The sequence below is a fragment of the Bubalus bubalis genome, chromosome 6, assembly GCF_019923935.1.
Source record: "Bubalus bubalis isolate 160015118507 breed Murrah chromosome 6, NDDB_SH_1, whole genome shotgun sequence".
NCBI lineage: Eukaryota > Metazoa > Chordata > Mammalia > Artiodactyla > Bovidae > Bubalus > Bubalus bubalis.
Genome location: NC_059162.1, coordinates 29,426,918 through 29,453,665, shown reverse-complemented (window position 1 = coordinate 29,453,665; position 26,748 = coordinate 29,426,918). Strand labels below are relative to the sequence as shown.

General features: G+C 51.1%; 1 protein-coding gene across 6 annotated transcripts in view; it reads right to left on the bottom strand.

The window, feature by feature from the left end:
* Positions 1 to 26,748, bottom strand: part of SYT6 (synaptotagmin 6) — a 66,583-nt gene that overhangs the window by 11,016 nt on the left and 28,819 nt on the right. For all 6 annotated transcript variants that reach the window (XM_044944525.2, XM_044944524.2, XM_044944523.2 and 3 more), the window contains exon 4: positions 2,552 to 2,672. In XM_044944525.2, the coding sequence (XP_044800460.1) occupies positions 2,552 to 2,672 (121 nt within the window). The remainder of the gene's footprint in view (positions 1 to 2,551; positions 2,673 to 26,748) is intronic.

Below are 26,748 nucleotides of genomic sequence, written 5' to 3'. Positions count from 1 at the left end.
CCAGTAGCCTAGGATGCAGCTAAGGGAGGGGCACAAAGGCCAGCAGTGTGTTTCAGCCTCCTTGTCACGAGGGCCATCATAATTCGGCATTTAGTATATGCCAGGCATTGTGCTGAGAGATTTATGTATATCATGTCATTTAAAATGTCAGTCCTATAAAACATTTATGATTATCCCCCTTTGACAGATAGAGAATTTGAGATTTGAGAGATTAAGAAACTTGCCTAAGATTTTAATTTAGGTCTGACTCCAAAGTTTACATTTGTAACCACTAGATTCAAAGTAGTGCAGACTAGATGTGGCAGAGATGGGTGGGTGTACTCACTCACCATGCTTTTTGGGGATACTGATCCTTATGATTATTTTGTACTGTTTTATGGTCATGGTTCCAGTGGATAGGCTTAGGGAATTGATTCATGACTAGTTTAGATCAAGGAGAACAGAAAGATCCTTGGTTTTAGAGGTCAATGTCATATAAATCAAGAACAGGCAAATGCACCCCTGAGTTTAGTCCAACAGCAAAGCAATCTGGGTGGAAGGCAAACTCAAACTTATCCTCCAAAACAGGAGATCGAGTTTGAGAGACCCCGGAGGTGAGTGTCCCAGGTATATCACCCTTTGATAAAGTTACCCATTCATTCATCATTCAATACATACTTATTTAATGCTTATGATGTTCCATGAACTGTCCCAGACACTTGCTTACATCAGTGAACAAGATGGAAATTCCTAGCAAAAGAGGACCCCTGAATCTTCAGAATCAAGCTGAGATGTAATACCAGATTCCAAATGAAAACAAACAAAATACCCAATTCCAAACTCAGGTAGAAAAGAGAGGCAATCGTGAGAGAGAGGTTGGAACTTGACATGAGAAAAATCTCTCACCCCCAACCCTCTGATGTGCAACAACCCACATGATTATCTTGGTGGCTTCGCCATAAGCACTCTCTCTCTAGCACATCAATTTAATTACACCAGAGAAGACAGAGTGGGACTTGGGCAGCAAAATCCTATTTCCTTCAGCAGTTTTGAGAGGCCTTGGTGAATTTCTGTCCCTGCACACACTTATTTTGTTATTAAAATGAAATCTACAATCAGTTGCATTTTTGGAGGAAGCCAGCTTGCTGATGTCTAAGAGCCTTGTACATGTTGAAAGAGGTTCTTCAAGCTCCCCACCATGTTCTGATGTGTGGTGGTAGCTTCTGTGGAAGGAAAAATATCAGGGCAGGCGCTTTCAGGGGCAGCTTTCAGCCTGGAAGGCGTGAGTTATGCACAGAGACGTGGAGGCGGCAGTAGAGAAGAGCTCTGGGAGCAGAGGCATTCAAAGCCACCACAAATACACCTGACTTCAGCATTTCTTGACCACCGTTCCCTGAAACCTCATTTTCCAAAGCCTAATATCTCGCCTTCTTCCAACTGCACCAGGTTGGGTCTGGGCCCAGATGTGTTCATCTGGATCATCACTTCTTTGCAGCAACTGTGATTATACTAAGGAAATAAAGAATGAAAGGGAAAATCTTCCACATACTCCCAGCCAAGTTCAGAGGCACCTCTGGAGTGGATTTATGTTTGTAATCAGAATCTGGAGAAGAGTCTCTTAGGAGGGAGTTTTAGGGAAACAAACCAAGCATTTGCATCTGAGTGCAGCCCAGGCTATTCTACGTGCCTGCTCCTTGGAACGCTCCACCCTCTTCCACTTCTTGGGCTAATTTGAGTCAACTCGGGGCAGAAGGTTCCTGAGACTCTGCTGTTATATTACAACCCAAAACCCTGCACAATGACAACAACTTGCAGAATCGTGGGAAAGGATCAAACCTCTGACACTGTGTCCAGCCTGCAAGCTCTGAGGCTGCCTCCAAACAAGCGTCTCCTCAGTTGCTAGAACAGCACTTGTCTCTCCTGTGGTACCTAGCGGCTCTCCTGGTGCTGAGACAGAGGCCCAGAGCCCTGCAGGAAAACCTCAAATACAAATGCACTTTGCTTTTCAGTGACTCTGTTCCTCTGATTCACTACAGGGCTGCTGCAGGGCTTCGTGGATCAACAAACACTTAAGACACTCAAACTTGACATAACCCGTAGAAGTCCTGAGGCCTCACACCAACTAGAAAGATATTTCCTTCTTATTTTTCCCTCCCATTTATTTGCTTCTTATCCTCTCCATCCTCCAAGAGAAAGAATGATTGTAATAGCTAATATCTCCTGACTGCTCAGTCGCAGAGTTGGACACGACTGAGCGACTGAGCAACAACTGACTGCTTATTAGGTGTCTGGCTCATTTCTAAGCATTTACATGAATTAACTTGTTTATTCTTAAAGCAACCTGTGTAAGTTGTTTTTTTTTTTTTTTTTTCTGTTCAGATCATGAAACCAAAACATTACACAGCAAGGAAATGCCATAACTGGTATTCAAAGCCAGGCCATTTGCCTGCAGGTCTGTGCTCCAATCAAAGAATACCGGCAATTCCTCCCCCTTCTTTCTCAACATCTCTCCACATCCTGAAGTCGGGACTATGGGGAGGCCACATGGCAAGCCCCTGGGGAGGAGAGGTACCTGAGTAGCCTGTGATGTCCATTGCCTTGAGGTTCCGGCATTTGATCACGGTGAGGGTGAGCCTGCCTGCTGTGGGCAGGTAGCAGAGGGAGAACATGATCTCGCCCAAGTCCACACTTTCCTGCAAAGAAGCAGACAGGAGGGCAGGTGAGGGCCACACAGCTCCTGTGCAGCCGCGGGATCACTCCGGAGCCCAGGAGAAGCTCTCCGAGGCAGAGTGCTGTAAGGCCGGAGGGTCTGGCCTCTGTCCTGGGAGTAACTGGGTATAAAAGGCAGTGATAACGACATTGGCTCTTCAGCAGACACTGTCCTCTTCAACTTTCCTTCTCAGCTCTGATCAGACTCTGGTCCTGGTCCTCTCCCTCCTGCTTTGACCTCACCTGCCCTACCTGTGCCCTTTGGCTGTAGCCCCTCAAGGCCACCAAGCCCTTGGGGGCCCAACCCTATTTTCCAGTTTACCTTTCTTGGTCACGTGAGCCCTTGACTCCCCACCCTGCTGGCCTGTGGTCCTGACAGTATCCTGTACAAGACCCACTCTGGCCAGCAGGGGTCCCCTCTCCCAGCATATCTGATTCTGGCTCTCAGCTCAGTCAATCTTCACGAGGCCCTCTGCCTTGGAAGCTTCTTTGTGTGCTTCAGTTGTGTCCCTTCAGTTGTGTCCGGCTCTTTGTGACCCCACGGACTATAGCCCTCCAGGCTCCTCTGTCCATGGAATGCTCCAGGCAAGAATACTGGGGTGGGTTGCCATGCCCTCCTGCAGGGGATCTTCCCCACCTAGGGAATGAGCCCTCCTCTCTTGAGTCTCCTGCACTGGCAGGCAGGTTCTTTACTGCTAGCGCCACCTGGGAAGCTCTGGCAGCTTCCTTGCCTCTCCTGAAACACACCTAGCACTCCAACTTCCAGGCTTGCGCGTGGAAGCACAGGGAATCAGGACCTGCTCAGGACATGGCACTGACCAAGAAGATACACACTTGCCACTCCAGGTTTGTGCCAGGTCTTGGATCCACTCTGTCCTGATGTGTGGTCATGCTTCAGCTATGCACCCAGCCTGGAGCATATACCCTGCTGCCTCTTCTGACCCCAGAAGCATCATGACCAGGGATCCCGGGAAGTTTCTGAGCAACAGGGAATAGGAAAACTTCAAAGACGGTAAGCATGTCTGACTGTTGAATTAAACAGCACTCTGCTGGACTGCCTCCTCTTCCTGTTCCCCAGCTGACAGAGGAGGGTGCTATCACTGCAAAATCTCCCAGGCTCTGAGGCTGACGTGGAGCTCCAGGAAGTAGAGATGTTTCCTCCCTTAAAGCCCCCAGATCCAGGGTGGAAGAGGAAGAGGTCAAGGGTTGGGGTGGCTCTGATTTCAGGCTGGCTGGGGAGGCCTCCTGGAGGAGGTGACTTCAGAGAAAGAGAGCAGTCAAGGATCGCACCCAGGGTTTTGTCTCTTTTTCTCTCAAAGAACCACCCTCTACTGGAGACTCCGAGACTCCTGACACTTGGCCCCTCCTGCAGAATAATGCCCCCACCCCTTCCAGAGTACGTGGTCCCAATGCGCTCCTCTAGGTGGCACTATCCCCACCTAGCCCAAGATCTGTCCTTTTTCAAAACCCACTCCCAAATCAAATCCCAGGGGTAGCAGCTCCTGGACAAGAAGCGGTGGGGGTATTGGGGGCGGGGGTGAGGGTGGAAGGGTGGTGTCTGGCTGGGGCAGAGCTGGACACACTGTAGGGAGAGCTCCCCCCTCCTCTGCCCCCCACCCCCCCACACACCCTAGTACATGGAGCCCAGACCAAAACCCATGAACCGTGCCCTGTGAAGCTCTTCTGTGATGGGCATTTCCACCTTTGAGGCTCACAGTGACTGTACAAGGCAGTGGGTATTGTCATTATTCCCTCCATCTCACAGACAAGAACTCAGTGGTTAAACTCAGGTGTAATGTCCTGACCAGGCTTGTGCAGTTGGTGTGAGACACAGCTGGACTCTGACCCTCAGGATAGCAGCCCACCTAGGGAACATCTCAAGGTAACCCTGGCTCCTCTAGACCTTAGACTGCAACTTCACCTGTTCTTTCCACTTGGATTTACTGAGATCCTGTTAAAGGCTCCATGTTTTGTGGAGAGTGTGCTGTCCGCCTCAACAGGCACGCAGCCTAGAGGGGTGTAAAAGAAGGCGCCAAGAGGATTTCCTTGGTGGTCCAGTGGCTAAGACTCTGTGCTCCCAATGCAGGGGACCTGGGTTTGATCCCTGGTTGGGAAACTAGATCCTACATGCTGCCACTAAAGATCCCAAATGGCAGAACTAAGACCTGGTGCAGAGGAAGGAAAGGAGGGAGGGAGAGGGAAAAGGAGGAGGGAAGGAGGGAGGGAGGGATAGGGAAAAGGAGGAGGGAGAGAAGGGAGGGAGGGAGGAAAGAAGGAGCCAGGATCTCCATCTTGCTCAGGTGCACGTCCAGTCTCCCTCCGGAGCCCCCTAGTCCAGGGAGAGAGAAACAGGAAGTGGCCCACGGCAAGTGGCACAGGGGAGCGTGACTGTCCCCTCAGGCAGCAGGGGTCAGGTCAGCAGAGCACCTGGCTGAACGTTCCATCTCTAGAGGAGGCATCGAGCTACAAGGAGGCCCCCAACTCCCTTGATTTCCGTATAACCCTCCAAGGTGCAATCCTGCCCAGTGTTCAAGAAACCCGTCCAGCCTCAATAACAGCAAGAAGAACCAAGGTTATTGCATGTGTACCATGTGCCAAGTCCTTTGCTAAATTGCCTCCGTGAGTCTCACCACAGACCTGTGGGATGGGTGATCTTAGTACCCCCACCGCATGCAGGAGGAAATGACTGGTGAAGTTAAGTGACTTGCTGAGGTCAAATGAGTGCTCTGGGGCCAGACTTTTATAGACCAGGGCTGCTGCCCGAATGCTCTCAGTAGCGCCCCCTGCGCGGCTTCCAGAATCAAGACCCATCTTCCTAGCTTGCATTCCGGACCCTTAACGATTAGTCCCGTCCTACCACCTCACCTGGTTATTTTTCTGTATCCCTCCTTGCCAACCCTCTGCTCCAACCAGCCGGTGTATCTTTGGTTCTTTTGGCCAACATGCTTCCTCCTCTTGTCTTTGTTTGGATGATAATCCCATGCATCTTGGAGGGCCCAGGGCCATGCCCCTCACAGGGACCCTTGCCCAGGGTACAGCCCTTACTAAGCATGTCTCCCCACGTACCTGCTACACTTTCTGCCCCTGAGGTGCTCACAGGGGTGCACGAGTCCCTGCTTTGCTACAGCCAAGCCCTCCTATAGCATCCAGGGACTAGAGGCCCCTTTGGGGCAGGGCCTTCACTTTACCCGTACTGTGCCTCAGAGATGCTTGAGAGCCCAAGAGGAGCTACACAGACGGTTACACTTTAGGCAGAAGAACCCTTGAAAGGAATGGTTCTCCATATCAACGTTTCCATCAGGTTAGCAATGGTAGAATCTAGGTAAGGTCTAGCAGGTAAGCAATCTAGAAGTTCCCAGGGTCCCTGTGAGCGTGTGCTCAGTCGCTCAGTCATGTGTGACTCTTACCTGTGAAAGGAGTGAGCCAAGGCTGCTGTCACCTTTTCCCACTCAGCCACCTGACAGATGCAGAGTGAAGCCTTCAAAGGCAGTCTTTTCGCAGGAGTCTAAGCTAGTTTGTTTGTGAGCTTGGGAGACTTGCCTGGGGCTGTGCGAGAGCCCTCAGGGTGAGCGGAACCCCCTGGGGCTCTGTAGGCCGCCCTCAGAGATGGCTCCCCCAGGGACAGCAGAGTCAGCAGGGCCCTCCTTCCTCGGTAGAGCCGCCAGCTGGGGGCACACGAGGTGCTGAGTCCGCAGACAGATTTAGAACTCCCCACCCCCCTCCTGGTTCCTGCACCCAACAGTGAGCTCCACCCTCCATCACTGGGCCCCAAGAGGCAAAAGGAGTGGGTCAAGAGTCCACTATGACTTGGGGGCAGAGAGGAAACTGGGGCCAAGTGGCCCAAAGTCCGATCTTGGACCTTCTGCTGTGGGTGATTGGGCCTGATGGCAAAACAGCTACTCTTGGCACAGTGGGTTAAGGCAAATATTAATTCCCCTGCATATGTAGACAGCAGTGTGTGATCAGTCGCTTCAGTCATGTCCAACTCTTGTGACTCCATGGACTGTAGCCTGCCAGGCTCCTCTGTCCATGGGGATTCTCCAGGCATGAATACTGGAGTGGGTTGCCATGCCCTTCTCCAGGGGATCTCCTCTACCCAGGGATCGAACATCTCTCATGTCTCTTGCATTGGCAGGGGGTTCTTTACCACTAAAGCCACATGGGAAGCCCTTGTAGACAGCAGAGGACCAGGTTACTTGATAAAGGAAAATAAATAGTTTACTTTTGAGTACATAGATGGGGCTAAGCAGACAGAAAGTCAGCATCTCCTTGAGCATCTTCCTCTCTGGAAAGCCAGGCCCAGCTTGGCCCCATGGGCAGCCTTGCCGAGTCCTCTCAGCACCACCTGCTTTCTCAGGAGGTTTCAGCTCCAGATCCTGCACACTTGCCAGCCTTTTATCCTCACTGAGGATGTTTGTGGCTTTGGCTTTAATATAACCAGGGGTGACCAGGGGCTGCAGAACAGCCAGCACATTATTCCTTTCATCTTCACCTTCTGTCAAGAGAGGTCACCATAGGGCCCCTGACTGGCAATGAGCTCCCTGGTGCAGAAGAGGTCACTGCTGTCCAGAAAGCAGCAGACTCCAACTTAGCCCTCTGGGCTGCTGACCCAAGGGGCTGATAGGGTGGGTCTGAGCCCAGCAGCAGCTGGTGAAAGTCTTGGCTATTGCTTGGAGTGGGGGCAGGCCTGCATCCAGGATATTGGCACTTGGAGAATCCTGTCCTTAATTGCATGAAGCCTGTCCACCTACATCATTGCCCATTCTAGTAGCAATCTCCCCTGGCTGCCGCGCCCAGACGTCTGGGCAGTAAGATTTGTAAAGGCCCATCCACTGCACCGCATTGCCCTTGCTGGTTCCCCAGAAGTCCATCTGCAACAGCTCATTAAAGCACTTTTCTCTCCTTGATGCACTCACACAGCCCTAAGTATAGGAAAAAAAAAAATTTCCTACCTGTGGACTGCCCAGGAAAGAGAGGGACTTTATTTAGTCCCTCCACCACTAAGTATTCAGGCTTGTCATTTCACATCTCTGGGCTTTGGTCTATAAAATGAGACCATCACCCCAGATGCTGTAGCCTTAAGGTCCCTGCCAGCCATAAAAACCAAGCATTCAAACTAGAAAAATTCATCATCAGCCATCACCAATTAAGATGGTCCAAGGATGCCTAAGGGCTTCCCTGGTGGCTCAGAGGGTAAAGAATCTGCCTGCAATCAGGAGACTGGGGTTCGATCCCTGGATAGGGAAGATACCTGGAGAAGGGAATGGCAATCCACTCCAGTATTCTTTCCTGGAGAATTCCATGGACAGAGGAGCCTGGTGGGCTACAGTCCATGGGGTTGCAAAGAGTCGAACACGACTGAGCGATTAGCACTTTCACACTTTCAAGGATGCTTAACTGCTATCTGTCTGTTTACCCACCTCAAGGTATCCAGAAACTTTGTTTTGAATTTCATATGCTCTCATTCCTTCAGTTCCCACTGCCCCCCACCTGTTTTGTTCTTCTCCAGGGCTGGGCTTCTTCCTCTTAAATAGGCAATGAGTGGCGTCGATGCCTCTGCGTCCGTCTGGGGAATCCAGGCTGAGCAAAGCAAGAACGATGCTTCCCCATCTCTTAGAGAACACTTCTAGTCTCTTAATCATTAAGTGGCTTGTCTGAATCGCTCAGCATCAGCAGAGAAGTATCTGCTACACTTTCAGAAAAGTCACAAGAGAGTAAAAGGATCTTTGAAGCACTGGGCAGGAAGTGCTGTTAGCCTGAGGCTGGGGGGCTGGAAGCGAGATGGGGTGGAAGCCAATTTGGCTTCAACGGGTAAAGAAAGAGCCAGTGAGCAATCCCTCTATGTAGGCCTGGGGCTTGGAACTGGGGGTAGAGATGAGTCACATGTGGAGGCTGGATGCCGGGACTGGTATCCACCCCCACGGCCCCCCAGACCTCTTCAGATCCCACGCCACAACCATAGCTTCTATTTGATTGTGGGGATTTTATGATGAATGCAGTGTTCTCATTAGATGGGGGGGCTCTGTGGGAGCAGGGATATGGACTGGTTTTACTCATCAATCCCTCATGTCTAGCCCAGGGCCCGATTCACAGTAAGAGCTCAGGAAATACTGGCTGATGAAGGAATGGTTGAGCCTGTGGACTTGAGGTCAGGCAACTCTGGGTCCAGGGTCCAGCTCTGTTTATGAGGAGTGTAACTTACTTTAATCCTTTTCTAGTCTTGGTTTTCTAATCTGTGAAATGGGGCTAATAACAGTACCTACTTCCTAAGGTTGATAAATAAATATTAAATGCGGTAATTTGTGCCAAGTGCTTAGCATAGTGCCTGGCACACAGTAAGCACTCAGAAATCATCAGCTGCTATTATAATTTGTTACGACTATCACAACTACTATTATCAAGAGCTCACGGTCTTGGGATAAGGCAGGAGAGAGAAAGGCACACAGGTAAGCGGCAGCATCTGGCTTGATTAGCGCTGTAAGAGAGCTGTGGACAAGATGTGGGCCCTAGAGGAGGAAAGAAGCTCTGCCAGGAATTTTAGGGTAGGCTTCCCAGAGAGGGTGCTACTCGGTAGGATCTAGCAAGGTGACTGAAAAGAGCTTACAGGAGAAGAAACAAGCAAGCAGCGCCCAGGCAGGTGTCATTGGATGCATAAAGACACAGAGCAGAGGCCTGGAGGTCCAGCGAGGCTCGAGGGCAGTGTGGACCACAGGGCAGGCTGAGAGCAGCCCAGACCAGGCTGGCGTGTCTGCCTCAGGGCTCACACCAGCAGGTGACCGAGACCTCTCTACACCTGCTCTTCCATCCCTATATCCCTCTCAGTCCACAGCATCACCTTCCACCTAGACACCCACACCAGAGACCATCTTCACCTGTGTCATTCATTCGCTACTGCCTACAAAATGTTTCCAAATACAGGGAGACAGCAGTAATGAGACAGAGTCCCAGCCCTCCAGGAGCTTCTGTTCTGGGGGAGGGAGACAAAACTCAAGTAAGCAAGAGAGTATTGTAGGCTGCTGAGGGAATGTGGGCAGGGGCAGAGGGTAAAGAGTAGGGGGCAGGGTGGAGGCTGTTTAGACAGAGCAGTCGGGAGGCCAGTCAGACCTGAGAGATGGGGGAGGTGGACTGCCACGAGGGGACAGCAAGTGACGCCAGGGGAGCGCCATGCGGGGAGGGGAGAGGTGGTTGCTGTGCTGGGGAGCAGTGGGGAAGGGAGGCAAGGCCAGGTCTCTGAGGCCCTGAGGGGTGTTTGGATTTTCTCCTCTGTGGAAAGCAGGACTTCAGCAGAATTGCAGGAAAAATGGGTGGCTGAGGAAGAGTGGATCCCCGGGTCGTGAAGATCCCTTGGAGGAAGAATTGGCAACCCACTCTAGTCCTCTGGCTTGGGAAATCTCATGGACAGTGGAGCCTGGCGGGCTACAGTCCATAGGGTCACAAAGAGTCAGACATGACTAAAGCGACTTAGCACACACGCACGGGGAAGAGAAGTCGATAGGATCCCAGCTTCCTAGCCCTCCTGTGGTCTCCATACCCAGTTTTCCAGCCAGGCTGTTCTGCCCTGTAAGAGTCTGCAGACTCTGAGGCCTGCTCCTCCCCTCCCCTCCACACTACCTTAGCTCTGACCCATACCAGGACTTCCCAGTTTTCTGACTCTCTACTCCAATCCCCTGGTGGCTCACATGGTAAAGACTCCGCCTGCAATGAGGGAGACCTGGGTTCGATCCCTGGGTTGGGAAGATCCCCTGGAGGAGGAAATAGTAACCCACTCCAGTATTCTTGCCTGGATAAGCCCCATGGACAGAGGAGCCTGGCAGGCTACAGTCCATAGGGTTGCAAAATGTCAGACATGACCGAGCGACTAAGCATAAGCATAGCCCCTAACCTCTCGGATCTATCCTCCTCGCTGTAATCAGAGGGTTCTCCTGCTCCAAATCGTTCAGTGGCCCCCCATTCCAAACTAGTTTTGTAGCTGGAAAACTCTTCTTCAAATGAAATATACACAATGGATGAAAAATGGCTTAGAAATGAGGCAACCCTCAATATTCATTGGAAGGACCAATGCTGAAGCTCCAATATTTTGACCACCTGATATGAAGAGCCGACTCATTGGAAAAGACCCTGATTCTAGGAAAGATTGAGGGCAGGAGGAGAAGGGGACAATAGAGAATGAGATCAGTTCAGTTCAGTCGCTCAGTCGTGTTCGACTCTTGGTGACCCCATGGACTGCAGCACGCCAGGCTTCCCTGTCTATCACAAACTCCCGGAGCTTACTCAAACTCATATGACCATCGAGTCGGTGATGCCATCCAACCATCTCATCCTCTGTTGTCTCCTTCTCCTGCCTTCAATCTTTCCCAGCATCAGGGTCTTTTCCAGTGAGTCAATTCTTTGCATCAGGTGGCCAAAGTATTGGAGCTTCAGCTTCAGCATCAGTCCTTCCAATCAACACTCAGGACTGATTTCCTTTGGGATTGACTGGCTGGATCTCCTTGCAGTCCAAGGGACTCTCAAGAGTCTTCTCCAACACCACAGTTCAAAAGCATCAATTTTTCAGCACTCAGCTTTCTTTATAGCAACTCTATCCATACATGACTACTGGAAAAACCATAGCTTTGACTAGACAGACTTTTGTGGCAAAGTAATGTCTCTGCTTTTTAATATACTGTCTAAGTTGGTCATAGTTTTTCTTCCACGGAGCAAGCATCTTTTAATTTCATGGATGCAGTCACCATCTGCAGTGATTTTGAAGCCAAAAAAATAAAGTCTGTCACTGTTTCCATTGTTTTCCCATCTATTTGCCATGAAGTGATGGCAAATTGGATGCCATGATCTTAGTTTTCTGAATGTTGCGTTTTAAGCCAACTTTTTCACTCTCCTCTTTCACTTTCATCAAGAGGCTCTTTAGTTCCTCTTCACTTTCTGCCATAAGGGTGGAGTCATAAGGGTGAAGTTATTGATATTTCTCCCGGCAACCTTGATTCCAACTTGTGCTTCATCCAGCCCGGCATTTAGCATGATGTACTCTGCATATAAGTTTAAGCAGGGTGATGATATACAGCCTTGACAAACTCCTTTCTCGATTTGGAACCAGTCTGTTGTTCCATGTCGAGTTCTAACTGTTGCTTCTTGACCTGCATACAGACTTCTCAGGAGGCAGGTCAGGTGGTCTGGTGTTCCCATCTCTTTTAAGAATTTTCCACAGTTTGTTTTGATCTGCCATTTGTTGTGATCTCTCTGTGTCGAGGATGAGATGGTTGGATGAAATCATTGACTCGATGGACACAAGTTTGAGCAAACTCTGGGAGATAGTGGAGGACAGGTAAGCCTGGCATGCTGTAGTTCATGGGGTCGCAGAGTGGGGCAAGACTTAACATCTGAACAACACCCAGAGTTAACTGTCACCAAGAGTCAGACATGACTACACCACCACCCAGAATTCCTACCTTCAACCCCTCAGCCTACTTCCTTGGAGCGTGTAGGAGTCAGGGTGAAAATCACTCACCCTCAGCATCCAGTGCACTCAGGCTTCTTCATGATTTGGCCCTTGCCTTTCTTGCCAATCATTCCAGTCCAGGTGCCCTATTATGGGCCATTCTGTCCTAAGTGCTCATACATGCCGAGTCATATAAATTTCACAGAAGCCTCATGAGATAGATGCTATGATTATCTGCATTTTCTTCACGGGGACCCTGACGTACCTTGAGGCTGTTCCTCCACCCTAGCACACAGCTACTCATGGCAGAGCTGGGATGTGACCCCAGGCAGCCAGGTTCGAGAGCTCACAGTTTTGGCTACTGCAACATTCTGTCTCTCTACAGCTCCCCCTCCCAAACCCCAGGTTCTTCTGTACCTTCACACCTTGGCCCTGCTCATTCCACTGCCTGAAATAACCTCTCCTCCCTCCTGACTGTCCTAGACAACGCTTGTCTTGCCAGTCCAGCTGTCCTGATCTCTCCTCTTGGGTCCCTTCTCCTCACTCTTCTGGTCAGGCTTGGGGTGTCTCTCATGGCCTGGGGACAGGAGTTACAAAGGCCTTGAAGCAAGGCAAGGCACATCTGAGACTCAATCAGCAGGATCTGGGACCCACTAGATGAGAGGGCTGCAGTGGAGGAGGGCAGAAACCAACATTCCATCCACCCCGTACATCCCCCAAGGCTGGATCAACTCTCTGCTGGCGGAGAGGAGCCGAGAGGGTGGGTGCTTCTCCTGGGGTGCCACAAGGGGGGCTCCTGCTGTGAGCACCAGGCTGGCTGATGTGGGCTGTTCCCTTCTCCTCTGGGGGCCTGGGCTTGCAGGGCTGAGGAGAACGCCACAGGCTGGGGGTGGCCCGGGTGGAAGGGCGGGCTGTGTCTGTTGTGTTGCTCGGGCTCCCTGCTGGGAGCCGGGGCCACTTCTGTTTGTTCTGACTTCCATGCCTGCTTTTTCTCTCAAGTGCTCTCTGCCCCAAGGGCTTTGCAGCATTATGAATAAATGATCTAGCAAAATGGAGGCGCCTTAAACGAACTCCATACACTCTGGCTGCAGCCCATGTTGTGGACACAGAGAGCCTGGGACCCGCTGATGGAGAAGAGAGAGACCCTCAGGCTCTCAGAGGGCGGGGAGGGGAGAGAGGAAGTGGGTGAGATCCTCGAGGTGGGCTCAGTCCCGGGGACACCTCCAGACACGACAGCACATCAGTGGGTGGCAAGTGCTTCTCTATCTGAGCATCTTCAGGGAAACAGCTGGTTTTATTTAGGAAACTTTTCCACAGCCTCTCCTTCAGGAACCTGCCCTTGAAAAGAGGTTTAGCGTTTGGCATGCACCATTACTTTTGGGCAAATATCCATGAGTCAGAATCACACTGGGAGGTACAGATCTCTTCCTAATGACTTTTTAAAAGGTGGGCGGAGAGGGAGAGGGGCTATGAGGGGGCAGAAGGAGTTTGAGGAGAGCAGAGTTTGGGGAAGCTCCAGAAGAGATGGAGGCCATGCCTGGTCAAGCTGGAGAGTCTGCACCACTCGGGCCTGTCTGGAGAGGCCAGGGCCAAGGACCTCACCTCTGCTCTGGTTCATCCACAGGCATCTTCACTAATGACAGAGAGGAGTAAATGGCACATAAATGAACTTAATGATGAGCATCTGTCTTCATTTCTTGCCTCAAATGGTCCTGCCGCATGGCTGTCAAACAGCTGTCAGTTTCCCCCAGAGGGGGCGGGTGGCCCAGCGGTGAGTGAGCTGCTCTTTGCCTGGGCAGGGCTGCAGCAGCAGGGCTCTCAGAGGAGGGAAGACAGATGCCTTGGTCCCGGCGGGATGGTCTCCTGGGGCAATGGAGAAATGCTTCTGCAAACAGGTGTCCTGGGGATGCCAACGGCCAGGGGTTCCAGACAAGGGCTCCAGCTTGAACCATGAGTGATGGGGCTCTAGCTTCTCCGTCTCTTTGGTGACCTGAAGGTTTAGGTTTTTACCTGTCTCCTGTTCCAGACACTTTGACCTCTGGGCCTTCCCGCAATGAGGCTGCTCTCTGAAGACCCTCTTTGCAGCCTTGCGTGGAGTTGCCCAGGCTGTTCTGGAAGCATTCTCTTCTTTCAGTTATTCTTCCACCTCTGCAGCTATTCCTTCCAATTTCTGCTGGACCATCCTCCCGTCCCTGCCTCTAAGCAGTGGATTCTAAACAGTCATTTGCTCCTCAGTCACCCATAATGTCAATGCCCACCTCCACGCTCATGACCCCCGAATTTATGGTGCTTTCACAGTCTGCCTCTAGACTCCGCACTCATATGTTTCAACACGACATCCCAACCTGGACATCTTACAGAAACTTGAGAAACTCAAACTTGAGATTCTCGGGGAGAACTCCGAGCTTCTGCTTACATGTTCCTCTTGTTTTCTTCAACTTGGGAAATGGCCCCTCCATCCACCCAGTTTCTCCTGGTTGATGCCTGCCTTCCTCTCTCCTCTGCATTCAGTTCATCACGAAGCCCTGTCAGTTCTCATCACTGAGTCCTGTTGACTCTATCTTCAAATCTGATCTCGAGTCTACCCACCTGTCTCTACCTCCAGTGCCACAGAGAGGACAACATCACCTTTCACCTGCCCATGCCACACCTCCTAACGGACCCCTTGCTTCCCTTTGTTTTCCTGCTCCTCCTTCCACACAGCAGGCAGAAAGGGCTTCCAAAACTGCAAGATGGACCATGTCACTCCTCTATTTAAAACCCTTCGGTGACTTCCTCCTGTGGTAGAATAAAAGCCAAAGCCCTTACCAAGACCTGCAGGGCCCTATGCGATCAGGGCCCATCCCTCCCTCCACTCGCCCAGGCTTCACCACCTTGCGGTAGCCCCTCAGGTGCCGTCAGCCCCTCAAATGTGCCCCACCCCCACCCTGCACATTGCATCCCCTCTGCTTGATCATCCTTTCCCCACTCTTCACACACAACAGGTGTCCTCTCATTGTTCGGGCACTTCCTCCAAAGCCACACCTCCTGCTCTAGACTGCGTGTTCCCAAAGGACAGGGCTGAGCAAACCAAGGGCCCAGGGTACAAAGGCAAAGTTGGTGGAGGCCCTCACTCAGCTTCACTCATAAGTGCCTCCAGCATGAATGCCTCCTTGAATCCTGCCGCCTTGGTGCCTTGCTTAACCTGTTCTCGCTCCCATCCAGTAGTTTACTCACCATTGTGTTCCCAGGACTGAGCACAGTGCCTGGTCTATAACACAGGCTCACCAACATTTGGGGGCTTCCCAGGTGGCGCTAGTGGTAAAGGACCCACCTGCCAATGCAGGTAGATGTAAGAGACGTGGGTTTGATACCTGGGTTGGGAAGATCCCCTTGAGGAGGGCCTGGCAACCCATTCCAGTATTCTTGCCTGGAGTATCCCACGGACAGAAGAGCCTGGTGGGCTACGGTCCATAGAGTCACAAAGAGTCAGCCACGACTGAAGCAACTTAGCATGCATGCATGCACCAGTATTTGTTGAATTAATGAGCAGCTCGGCTTTGTGGGGTACACCTAGTTAGAAGGTGATAAAAAGGACGGGTGTGGGCCCCTGCTTAACCTCAGCCTCAGGTCTGTCCAGTCTTGTCTCTGTGGCTAACAAGACATGGCTAATAGCTCAGGGTGGTGCCTCACAAGGTGCTGCCCAGGAAGTGGTCTGGAGCGCTCCTGTTCTGGATTCCCTTGGGAGGTGGGAACTTGACTCCTGAGTTGCATCCCAGGTCTGTGGAATCAGGATCTCTGAGGCTGGGGCCTGCATGAGTGAAGGATTGACAGGCTTCCCCAGAGACTCTTATGTATCCTTGGTTTGCAACATAATGCAAATAAGAGATTCCGAGGCTGCCCTGGACAAGACCCTTAGTACAGTCTCTATGACCACAAGCAAAGTGATTCAGTATCAGTGCTGCCGAGCAAAAGTGAGCATCACAGAAGGGCCTCTTCTCCTTTGTTAGGTGCAAACAAGGTTGCAATGGATCAAAGCCATGTCAATTCCCCTAGATGGCTTGCTCACTCTTTCCTTCCACCTTTTCCCTTTGCACCTCAGGCACACTGCTTAGCTGAATTTTAGTAAGAAGGTGCCTCACCCAAATTTAGATGGTTTAAGAAAACTGGATAGTGCTTTAAAAATGCATGACACCATTTTGTAAATATTCCTTATTGTGGTAGTTCTCCAAATGTGGTTCCCTGACTATCACCAGCAGCAGCACTTAGAGCTTGCCAGAAATGCGAATTATTGGGCCAACCCTCATCAGGTGCGGGGCCCAGCACTCTGCGTTTTAACAAGTGCTCTAGGGAAGTCTCTTCCTGAAGAATCCCATGGATAGAAGAGCCTGGCAGGCTACAGTCCATAGGGTCGTAAAGAGTCAGACACAACTGAAGTGACTTAGCATGCACTCAGGGAAGGTCTCGGGCTGAGAACTTTTGCCATGTGGAGTTAGAAGAAGCAATTGAGCACACATACTCTGATCAGGATTCCGACGTTTCTTCCACGTCATCTACTTATTTTGGTGATCAAAGCCAAAGTCAAGAGAGAAGGGGACTGAGAGACACGCAGCCAAAGCTTGTGTGTAGAGACCATGCAACACACTGGACTTCATTCATTATGTTCATACAGCATTCCTGGGAGGACCCATGATTATTGCCATACTGAGGATCACAGAGGTTAAGTAATTGCCTAGGGTCTCAGAGTGATCCACCAAGTCTGGATGTGGACTCCTAACTGCTGACTCTGAGGCCTTGCTCTTCTCCTCCGTGCCACCCAGCCTCCTCCAGAATTGTGCTCCGTGCCACAAATCCACAGTAACCTTTGGCCCCTGGTTAATGAGGCTCAGGTGAGCTAAGGACCCGTGTGGGTTTTGAAAGCGACATTTCTTGGTGTTCCAAAAGCAAGAAGCACTAAAGAGGAAGCCCCTGAGATTTAAAGTTGTGGCTTCCCTCTGCCTGCCCCTGTCTGCTTCCTCTTGAAGGGGAACAAGTACGATATGTAGGGCTCCATCTCCTGCTCACTTCAACCAGCCAATGCCCACATCTTGGCCTCAGTCAGCCGTTCCTCATGAAATACACCGGTATGTGATCATCTCACCCAGTGCTAAGTTGCTCCAATGGACACTGTCTCGTGCAAGAAGATGGGTGAGGAGGAAGCTGGGCCAGCATGGAAGAACCCTGGGCTCTCTCTGCATGATCTTCCCCACTGAGCTTCCCTGGGGTGAGACCATGTCTGGGAGGAGGAAACCCTTCACGAAGATGTTTCAGGCATATAAAGTTTCCCTCTGTCTCCTGCAGAGAGTTATTTTCTTCATTTTTGTCTTCGTGCTTCTTTAGGTCTTGAGGTGGGGCAAGGGGACAGTCTGCAGCCCTTGTGGACCTCCTAGGAGAGCTGCAAGTGGATTCACTCCTTTGGTGTGTGATCTTTGTGGATCGGAGCAAGACAGCCCCAATCACATGTCACTAGGCAGCAAGAGACCATGAGTGGTTGGTCAACTCATCCAGTCCTAGCTCCCAAGCAGGACCACATTAAATTCAAGAACTGTGATCTCTTAAAAAAAAAAAATCTCACTACCACCTTTTCCAGTGTTGCATCCTCCTGGAACTCAAAATTCTCCCTGATGTCCAACCCAGTGCCTCCCAGGTCACTTACGCCCTCCCCTCCTAGTCCACACTTGCTATTTCATCATAACACAGCCATTATGCCTTCAGAGTCTTGAAGACAGCGTCAGTTTTGACTGCCATCCCTCTCCAGGGTCCTTGGCCTTCTAAAGTTTCCAGGTATTTCAGCGGCCTTCTTCTAGACCCACAATAGTCATCAACAAAGAACTCTTGATTGCTGGGCTGGTGGGAAGTTGAGATCTTGGCTCTTCATCCAACCAGAGGGCAGGGAAATTCTGGTACCAGGGAATGAGTACCAACAACCCTGTGGAGGATGCATGGGGTTTGGGGCAGGGTTCAAATCCCTGCTCTACTGCATTCCAGCTGCATAACTGTGGATGTCATTGAACTTGCTTAACCCTTTCTGACAATGAGTGTCAGAGGTGGTTCCCTATGTGGCAGTTGCTCTAAGCCCCTGATCTGGAGGCACATGAGGAAACCACAAGGAAGACTTTGCCAGCTGCTAGTAGAAAAAAATCAAGGTTTACGTGCAGTAAGCTCACAAGGGTTGTAAATCTCTCATTCTCCTGCCATACTGGGGCAGGCAATGGCCCCGCACCTGGTGGGCTGAGGGGCCGGGTGCGCTCTGTGGCTGGCCGAGTCAATAAGAGGAGGAGGGGCAGTTGCCTTGGGTGCATCCCTGGGTGGAGGGTGGGAACAGGGACATCTTCTAGTCTGGATTTCAAAGGCCACAGCTCCTGGCTTCAAGGCCCATGAGAAGCTGTGCTGGCTGGCAGGCTGCCTCTTTTTTCCTCCTATCTCAGGGTTTCCCCACCCAGCAGCATCTTTAGTAAGTGGGGCACTATGGAAGGGCATCGGTGGGTGACTTCTTAGACTCTAGGCTCCAGCTCAGGTGTCCCCAGCAACAGGATAAACTTAGGGGTGATGTGAAGCGCTGACTCATTGGAAAAGACCCCGATACTGCGAAAGACAGGGCAGGAGGAGAAGAGGGCAACAGAGGATAAGATGGTTGGATGGCATCACTGACTCAATGGACAGGAGTTTGAGCAAACTTCAGGAGATAGTGAAGGACAGGGATGCCTGGCATGGCACAGTCCATGTGGTGACAAAGAGTTGGACACAACTGAGCAACTGAACAACAAACATTGAACTTGGAGCCAAGAGGACTAGGTTCAAATGCCAGCTTTGATGGCCTACACGTTGTTACTGGGCCTCCCTGAACTGCAGTGTTCTCAGCTGTAAAATGAAAGCATCATACCAGATGACCTCACCTTCTCGTCTATAAAATGGGCTTAACCATGCAGATGAACAGATGTGTGCACTTAAACCCCCTGGATGGTGTCTAGTGCAGAGCAGACTCTTTACACGTGGCTGCTTGCTAAGTTGCTTCAGTCGTGTCAGATTCTGCATGACCCTATGGACTGTAGCCCACCAGGCTCCTCTGTCCATGGGATTCTCCAGGCAAGAATACATCCTGGAGTGGGCTGCCATGCCCTTCTCCAGGAGATCTTCCTGACCCAGGGATTGAACCCAGGGTCTCCTGCATTGCAGGCGGATTCTTTACCATCCGAGCCACCAGGGAAGCCCCAGGCTCTTCATACACCTCCTCCAACTCTCAGCCCCCTTCCTGCTTTGTCCTGGTGTAGACATGCGTCTGGCTGGGGTTTGCCTCGGTGGTCTCCAAGCTGCATTCTGACAATCCACCTCTGGAAGGAGAGGCTACTGGTGGGAAAGGAGGGCAAGGGAGGAGGGAGCCTGGCTCCAGGACCCCTAAAGATACCAAAGGAAGCACAGAGCTCTGTGCTGGGAAGTGATGGTGAGGCCCCGGGCCTCCCCTCCCCCGCTGCTCACCCAGGAACATAATGATGAAACACCAAATTAGCTCCATTATTGTAACTCCTCCAAAAATTACAGGCCGCATGCTCTGCCAGAGAAGCTAATGTCTCCCACTGGTGAGCAGGGGACACTAATGGTTATTTCCTCTTTTCCAGGCACCGAGTACCCAGTGGCAGAAACAAAGAGCAAGGCTCAGGTGGGGAGGCAGCCCCGGGGGTGGGGGGGAGGGGATCATGGAGCCGGGGCTCTTGCCTGCCCCCGTTCTGGAGCTACCACTGGAGGGGCCTGAGCTCCACAGGGGAAGTTCTTTCAAATCCTTCCTTCCCTCTCCCAGAGGGACTGCCTCTCGGCACTGAATGAGCCTGAACAGCCCCCAGACTCAGGAAGAGGCCAGCCTGGCATCAAGGCAAGGCCATACTCCCCCAAGCCTCAGGGCATCCCCCGGCCGGGCATCCCCAGGGTTCTTGCTTCTCCTGATGTGGCTGCTGCTGCTGACAAGGGGGCCTGCTGCTCCCTGGACACACTCCCCCTCTGCCACCCCAACTCTCAGGCTCCTTATCCAAGTCACCGCCCAGCTTTTCGTCCTTCCCACACAGAGCAGAGCCATCCTCTGGCCTCCCCCTCCTACCAGACAGCTCCATCTCCTGTGTCAGAGAGGCCACTCTTCCTTGAGGTGGTAGGACATGCCCAGGCGAGCCCAGGCCCCTGCCCTCCAGGCCAGGCCATGGGAAATCACTGATTCTGGGACCTCCGTTCACTGCCATCCACGTGCCCATGGCTCTGCAGGGCGCCCACGACTTGGTTCTAGCCCACCCCTTTCTCAGAGGTTAGGGTGGGAATCCTAGCCAAGCACCTTCTACAACTACTGCAATTATCAGTTTGAGAGTAAAGACCTCTCTGTGATTTAATCAATATAAGAGCTCAAGGGGCCTTGGATGTTACAAAGATCCCTTCTCATTTTACAGATCAGAAAATGGAGGCTTTGAAAGGCTGGGTGGCCAGCTGGTGCTAGCTGGAGTTCTTCAATGCCACTGTCTCTCACTTTCCAATTTCATCGCACATGTATAAATAAGCACCTGCAGGATGAAGGCCATGGTTAAGAGCTACAGCATGTACACTTATTGCATACTCAGTCATGTTTGACTCCACAGCACTCTGGACTGTAGCCCGCCAAGCTCCTCTATCCATGGAATTTTTCAATCAAGAATACTGGAGTGGGTTGCCATTTCCTACTCCAGGGGATCTTCCAGACCCAGGAATCAAACCCGGGTCTCCTGCATTAGCAGGTGGATTCTTGACCACTGAGCCACCTTGGAAGCCCTAAGGACTACAGGGATGTACAAATAAACAAGACTGAATGGTGGCAGTGGAAAGTCGAGAACCCTGGATTTCAGAGACTGCAGACCTCTACCACAGTAAGGATGATGACCAAGAAGAGCCTTCAAGATACCACTCAGAGCCCACATTCATCAAGCACTAGCTGCGTGCCGGGTATTTGGCTAAGAACTCTGGGCATATAGATTAGAGGTTAGTCTTACCCACATTTTACTGATGAGGAAGCAAGCATATTAACCAGCTCACTTTGCTAAAGAGAAATGTGGTTCAAACCCACACAGCCAGACCCCAGGGCCACCCCCCCACCATCCACTGTGCCAAACCCTGCTGGTTTGCCGAAAGGTTGTCCTCAGGAATCATATAGTTCCACTCATTACCTGGTGTTCTGGTTTCCTCTAATGCTTCTGGAACCCTGGTTAAGCAGTGCGTGACAGTGCGTTACATCTGTTTTCTCAATTACTTGTTTTTATAAATCTTTTAAAAAGAACCTCATTTATTGCCCCACAAATTCGTGAACTAGGTCTTATGATTACCCCCACTTTACAGACGAAGAAACTGAAGCCCAGAGGTATTCATAATGTTTTTGAATTTGGAGACCATGCTCTGAACTGTCCCTGTGATGTTGTTCATTATTCTCTTCTGTTCTAGGAGCAGGGGTAGCTCTGTTTTCCTCAAGCATCTGGTTTATATTTATTTCATGGACACAGAACTCTGTGACCAGGCTTCCTTTCTCACGTAGCTGCTAGAATGCTTCAGGCCCGGTGTGAGTCGGCTCTGGGCAGCGTTGGGATGGTGGGGCATGGGTGCTGGGTAGTGGCCTCCTTGGACTCCATTTGACTTTCTTTTTTTTTTTTTTTGCCACATTTGAATAATATCTTAAGTTTAATTTGAATCATGTCATAGGTCTTGTGAGCTAGCTAAATCCTTTTAGAGCAACACAAAAGGACAGACACAAATAAAGGAAAGTTTATAGTACTTGTTGTGCGACCTTCAGACAATTAGTCTGTCTCAGCTTGATTTTCTTTATCGGCAGAATTAGGATAATGTCCCTACAAAAACTTGCTGAGGACTGAATGAGACAATGTGTGCAAAAAGGTTCTGTAAATTCAATTGTGCTATGTCAGGGCCAGGAGGACTTATTGGTAATATTGTTCTTAATATAGTAACAAGATGGGATCCCGACCCCCGGGGCACCTGACCCGGAGGCTGGGGAGGGGCCCTGGCTGGCTGGGACCTAGTCCTGCGTGTTGGGAAGACACTCAGAGCTGCGGATGGGTTTCTCAGAGGGGCCCCAGGCTGCCGTGGTGGGGTTAGAGCTGTGCTAGACCACCCTGCCCTTACCTGGAGGCTGTCCCCGGGTCTCTGGTCACTAGGAAGCCAGTTGACCGAAGAAGGACAAATGATATCGCCAGGGTCACCCCCAGTCCCCAGAAGGTCAAGTGTTCACTGTGAGGTTGTCAGTCTCCCTCTGAGGGTCTTCCAGGATGTTCCAGTCTCACCAGCTAGGAGGAGGAAACCACTCCGCACCAGGGAGCTCCCGGACTCACTGATAAAGATGAGCAGTAGCTATGGTCCACAGTGAGAAGGCAGGTCTGGAGGTGTGGAAGGGGGACCAGATTCCCGAGTCTGTCCTCAACCTCTACTCCTCGACCCTGCTCACATAACAGTCTCCTCCTTTTGTTCTCCACACCACATCCTTCCCTTCAGGCCAGCATTCTTCCAGAATCTTCATCTGGGAAACTTCCAGGCCTAAACCAGACAATGCATCAACCCTCTCTCAGCCTCCACAGTGTTCCTGCCCCTCATCGCATTCGTGTGATTTTTCTAAGTAATAGGAAGATTTTGGATTTCATCAAAATGTTAATGGCGGTTATCTCAGGATAATGGGCTTATGGTGAATTGGATTTCTCTTTTTGTGGCTTTCTGTATTTTCCAGAATATCTGAAACAAGAATATAATGCTTTGCCTTGAGGCAAGGAAGGGTAAAATATATTACAGTTGTGCAGCTTTTAAAGCAAACGATCTCAGTTTTGGTTCTCTGTTCTATCGCTTTCAAACTGACTCCAGGGAATCTCCTCCGTGTGCTTCATCTGTAAAACTGAAATGCTGATTTCTTACTGCGTTGAGAGGATTAAATGAGATCTATACCTGGAACATGCTTTATAAATATGTTAGGTATTGCTGTTAGACATGGGAACAATAAATTGTGGCAAGAACCTCTGGAGGCCCTTTCTCATGGATAGTTGACTTCAACCTTGGGAAATACAAGCCTATATTTCCCACGTTTTACTAATGAGGAATCAGAGAGGTGATGTGACTTGTCTAAGGCCACATGGCCTTCTGGTTTCCTGACTCCAAGTCCTGCTGACCTGCAGGTTCTTGCGGGCTGGCACCGTGTTTGCCAGATGCCTTGCAGAAGCCTCTTGGAGCCTGACTGACAGAAAAGAGCTGACCAAGTGGCCTTGAACAGTCTTTCACCTTCATCCATGCCTCGGCTTCCCCAGAAGTGACGAGATAATCCTTATCCCTGCTTTTCAACAAGTGGGGGACAGCCTAAAGTGGAAGCAGCTGTGGGTTTATTACAGTTATCCATATGGGCATGTCACAAGTTGAATGATCTTTAGGACTCAAGGTCTTCCTGAAATTTTTCTTTTCCAAATGCAGTTTCTCAGGGCAACCAAAAGATGTCCCTCTCTGGGGGCCTGGAGTCCTCAGAGGGGAGGTGACAAAAGAGCCAATCAAGCAAGGTTGAATGGGTAGGAGCCCCTTGTTGGGTCCCTAGTGTCTGAGGGACCCAGTGTGCCTGTGTGCGACTGTGTGTGTGTGTGTGTGTGCGCGACTGTGTGTGTGTGTGCGTGTGTGGGGCTGCCCGAGGTCTGGCCCAGGGAAGATCAGGCCAGCTCCAGCTGGCCAGACCCAAGGTGGTCAGGGGATTCTGTTGAGAGGCTCGCTTCCTCTCTCATGCAAGAGAAAACAAGTTGCTCGGCCAGAGTTTCTCTGGTAAACACTGCCCAAATTGGATTGGGGGAATATTTTTCCTTAGGAAACTCTCACTCTAGAAAGAGAGCTGGGTGTCTGCCCAGCCTTGGATAGGATTTACTAATACAAAAAAAAAAAAAAAAAAAAAGCCCTGTCAGCAGGAATTGGAATTACAAAGGCAGTCGCTGTCTGTCTTTTTCTCTGGCCTCTTTTTCTTCCTACGCCTACCAAAATGGCCCAGAAGCAAGAAGAAAGTTTGTTCCCCTGTTTTTCCTCTTAAAAGTCACCTCAGAGGGCTAACCCCCACTTTCAAAATGCCTGTGCAGGGTCTCCCTCCCAGGACAGCACGCGGGCTGCAGAATTCTTGCTAATTACACTGCTCTTCCCCACTGCCCTCCAGGTGCTCAAAACTTAGCCATTCTGCGTGTTTTCCTCCTGCTTTTTCACTTGCTGGCTAACTCTCAGTCTGATGTGTCAGTCTTGGGGAGCCAGGCTTGAGGGGAGGACCCTGGACTGTCACTCTAGCAGGACCCTTGGGGAGTGACTCAGCTGGAGACGGTTTCTGACAGTGTGGGGGAGGCATTTTCAAGCAGGTGCCTCCAGTCACACAGCCAGCCTGTCCCCAACTTCTCGTGTTTTCATGACACACCACCAGAGCTGTTTTTCTCTCTCTGGAATTTGGACTGATCTGACCACATGATCCAATGTGTCACTCCAGGGATGTGAGTCAACCAAAGGCTCTTGGAGAAGGTGGACTCACTGGGCCCGTGAGGGAAGGAGCCCCAAGCCAGCGCTGTTACAGGGCTGGGCTGGGGGAACTCCGCTCCCCATTCCTCCCACAAGGACTCTGGAGAGGGCAAGCCTGAAGCAGTACTGCCCTTACTCCCCATCCCAAGCTACCCCGTCTTCCTCTTTGGGACTAGCTGCCCCGTCATGGAGAATAAGTCAATAATTCAGAGTAGAGAATGAGAATCAATTCAGTCCTAAGAGGAAAACATGGCTATAGGGGACGACTGATAAGAATGAATGAGGGCCAGATGGGCAAAGAGTTGGCCAGGGGTTGGCTGTGGAGTAGGGGGAGGCCTGTTGGAGAGGCCACATTTATTATCTACATTGTTGCTGATACACAAACACCATAAAAACATGCTAACACTTGGACATGGTTGACCCAGACTCTACAGCTAGCGCTGTCTCCTCCCTCGTCCCAGGAAGAAACACGTATGTGTAGGGAGAGGCTTGGAGGTCGGGGGTTAGTTGGCTTGGGGTCCAAGGCACTCTGATCTACAGCTTCTGTTTCCTCTTGGTTTTCCTGCTGATGTTGCTTGTTGCTTTGCCCATTTCCACTCCCAGTAGAGACTGGGAGTCTCCTGTGGGGAAGAGACTAACTGTGGCAGAGAGAGTGTCGTCTTTGCTCTGCGCCCTTTTCTCACTCTCTTTAAAGCTCCAGCCCAAGTGTAGCCCCGAACCTGGTCTACTCCTGGTTCCCACCGCATCCCTGAGACAGCCTGGCAATGTGACAAGAACTTCTCCAAATGCTAACGGTGAACAAAAGAAATAACCACAGAGGACACAACGGCACGCTAATAGGGTGCTTTTGGAATCTTTCACCACCGAACTCCAGGCTCAAAGGGCTGGGACGACTTCTCAGGCTCTTCCCTGGCAGCTCTCTGCCCATTTCTGGTACGCAGCACCCTCTCTTTTCTGGATACTCATCAGTGTACTCCTAAGAGCCTGTATCCTTCTTGACTGAAACCTCATCCCATTCTCCTACCACCTGGGGCCTCCCTCTTAGGCCTCACTTTGGTGGGCGGGGTTGTTTCATTCTCAGCCTACTGCAGAACTAGGAGGGCTGAGATGGAGACTGAGTCCCGCTTCCTATCTCAGGTAGCAATTTCATCTGTGCCTCCCCAAAGAATGACCTCTCCTGCATTTACAGGGATGGCCCTAGATGCCCCTTTATGAGCTCACAGAAGGCCAATAGCCATAGTCATTCTTAGGTAACAAGAGGCAACAAACGCTACTTAAAACCACAATTGCCTTCTATGGAGGGTGGAGCCTTCCACACTGCAAAGACAATATACCAATCAGGTCCCACCACTCGTGAGGAAGGTGGTCCATCATTTATTTGAACATCTTCTTGGTTCTGAATGTTTGAAGACAGGGCTGGAACTGAGTCTGGGCTTAGAGGCTAGCGAGAACTAAATTCCCCAGGGCGGTTTAAAGAGGGGCATGGTTTGATTGTGACTGAGGCAGGGAAGTTGGGGAAGGTGGAGAAGAGCCAGCCAGCAGATGGACGCAGGCATTCTATGGGAGGCAAGGCCGGAAAAACCTTGGGAAGCAAGTGCCCCCTGAAGCCTCCCCAGGTGGCCATGGATCAGGCAATGGGGCAGAGATATCCAATTCCCACGAGAACAAACCTCCGATCAGAGCGCTACTACTCACTCTGTGTAACTTGGGGTGGGGTGGAGCCAGGCTTGCATCCCATGACCAGGTCCATGGTCAAGAAGAGGCCAAGAGGGGGACCCTTCAGAAAAGCGAGGAAATTAGAGCCAGAGGGGACTAGGAGAACAACTGCTGTCCCCTTCCCAGGAAGAGGCAGGCTCTCAGGGAGAGAACCCCCAACGCTCCCCCACCCCACCCCCACCCAGAGCCAGCCTTGAGGCAGCAAAGAGGGGAGTTAGGAACAAGTTCGGTGGAGCCAACGCACCCGGTTTGACTCCTGGCTCAGCCTCCCACTGGCTTTGTGACCTTGAGCAGGTTGCCTGAGTTCTCCTGTCTGGAAACCAGATAATAACAGTACCCGCCCTGCAGGGTGGTGGTGAGGATTAAATGTA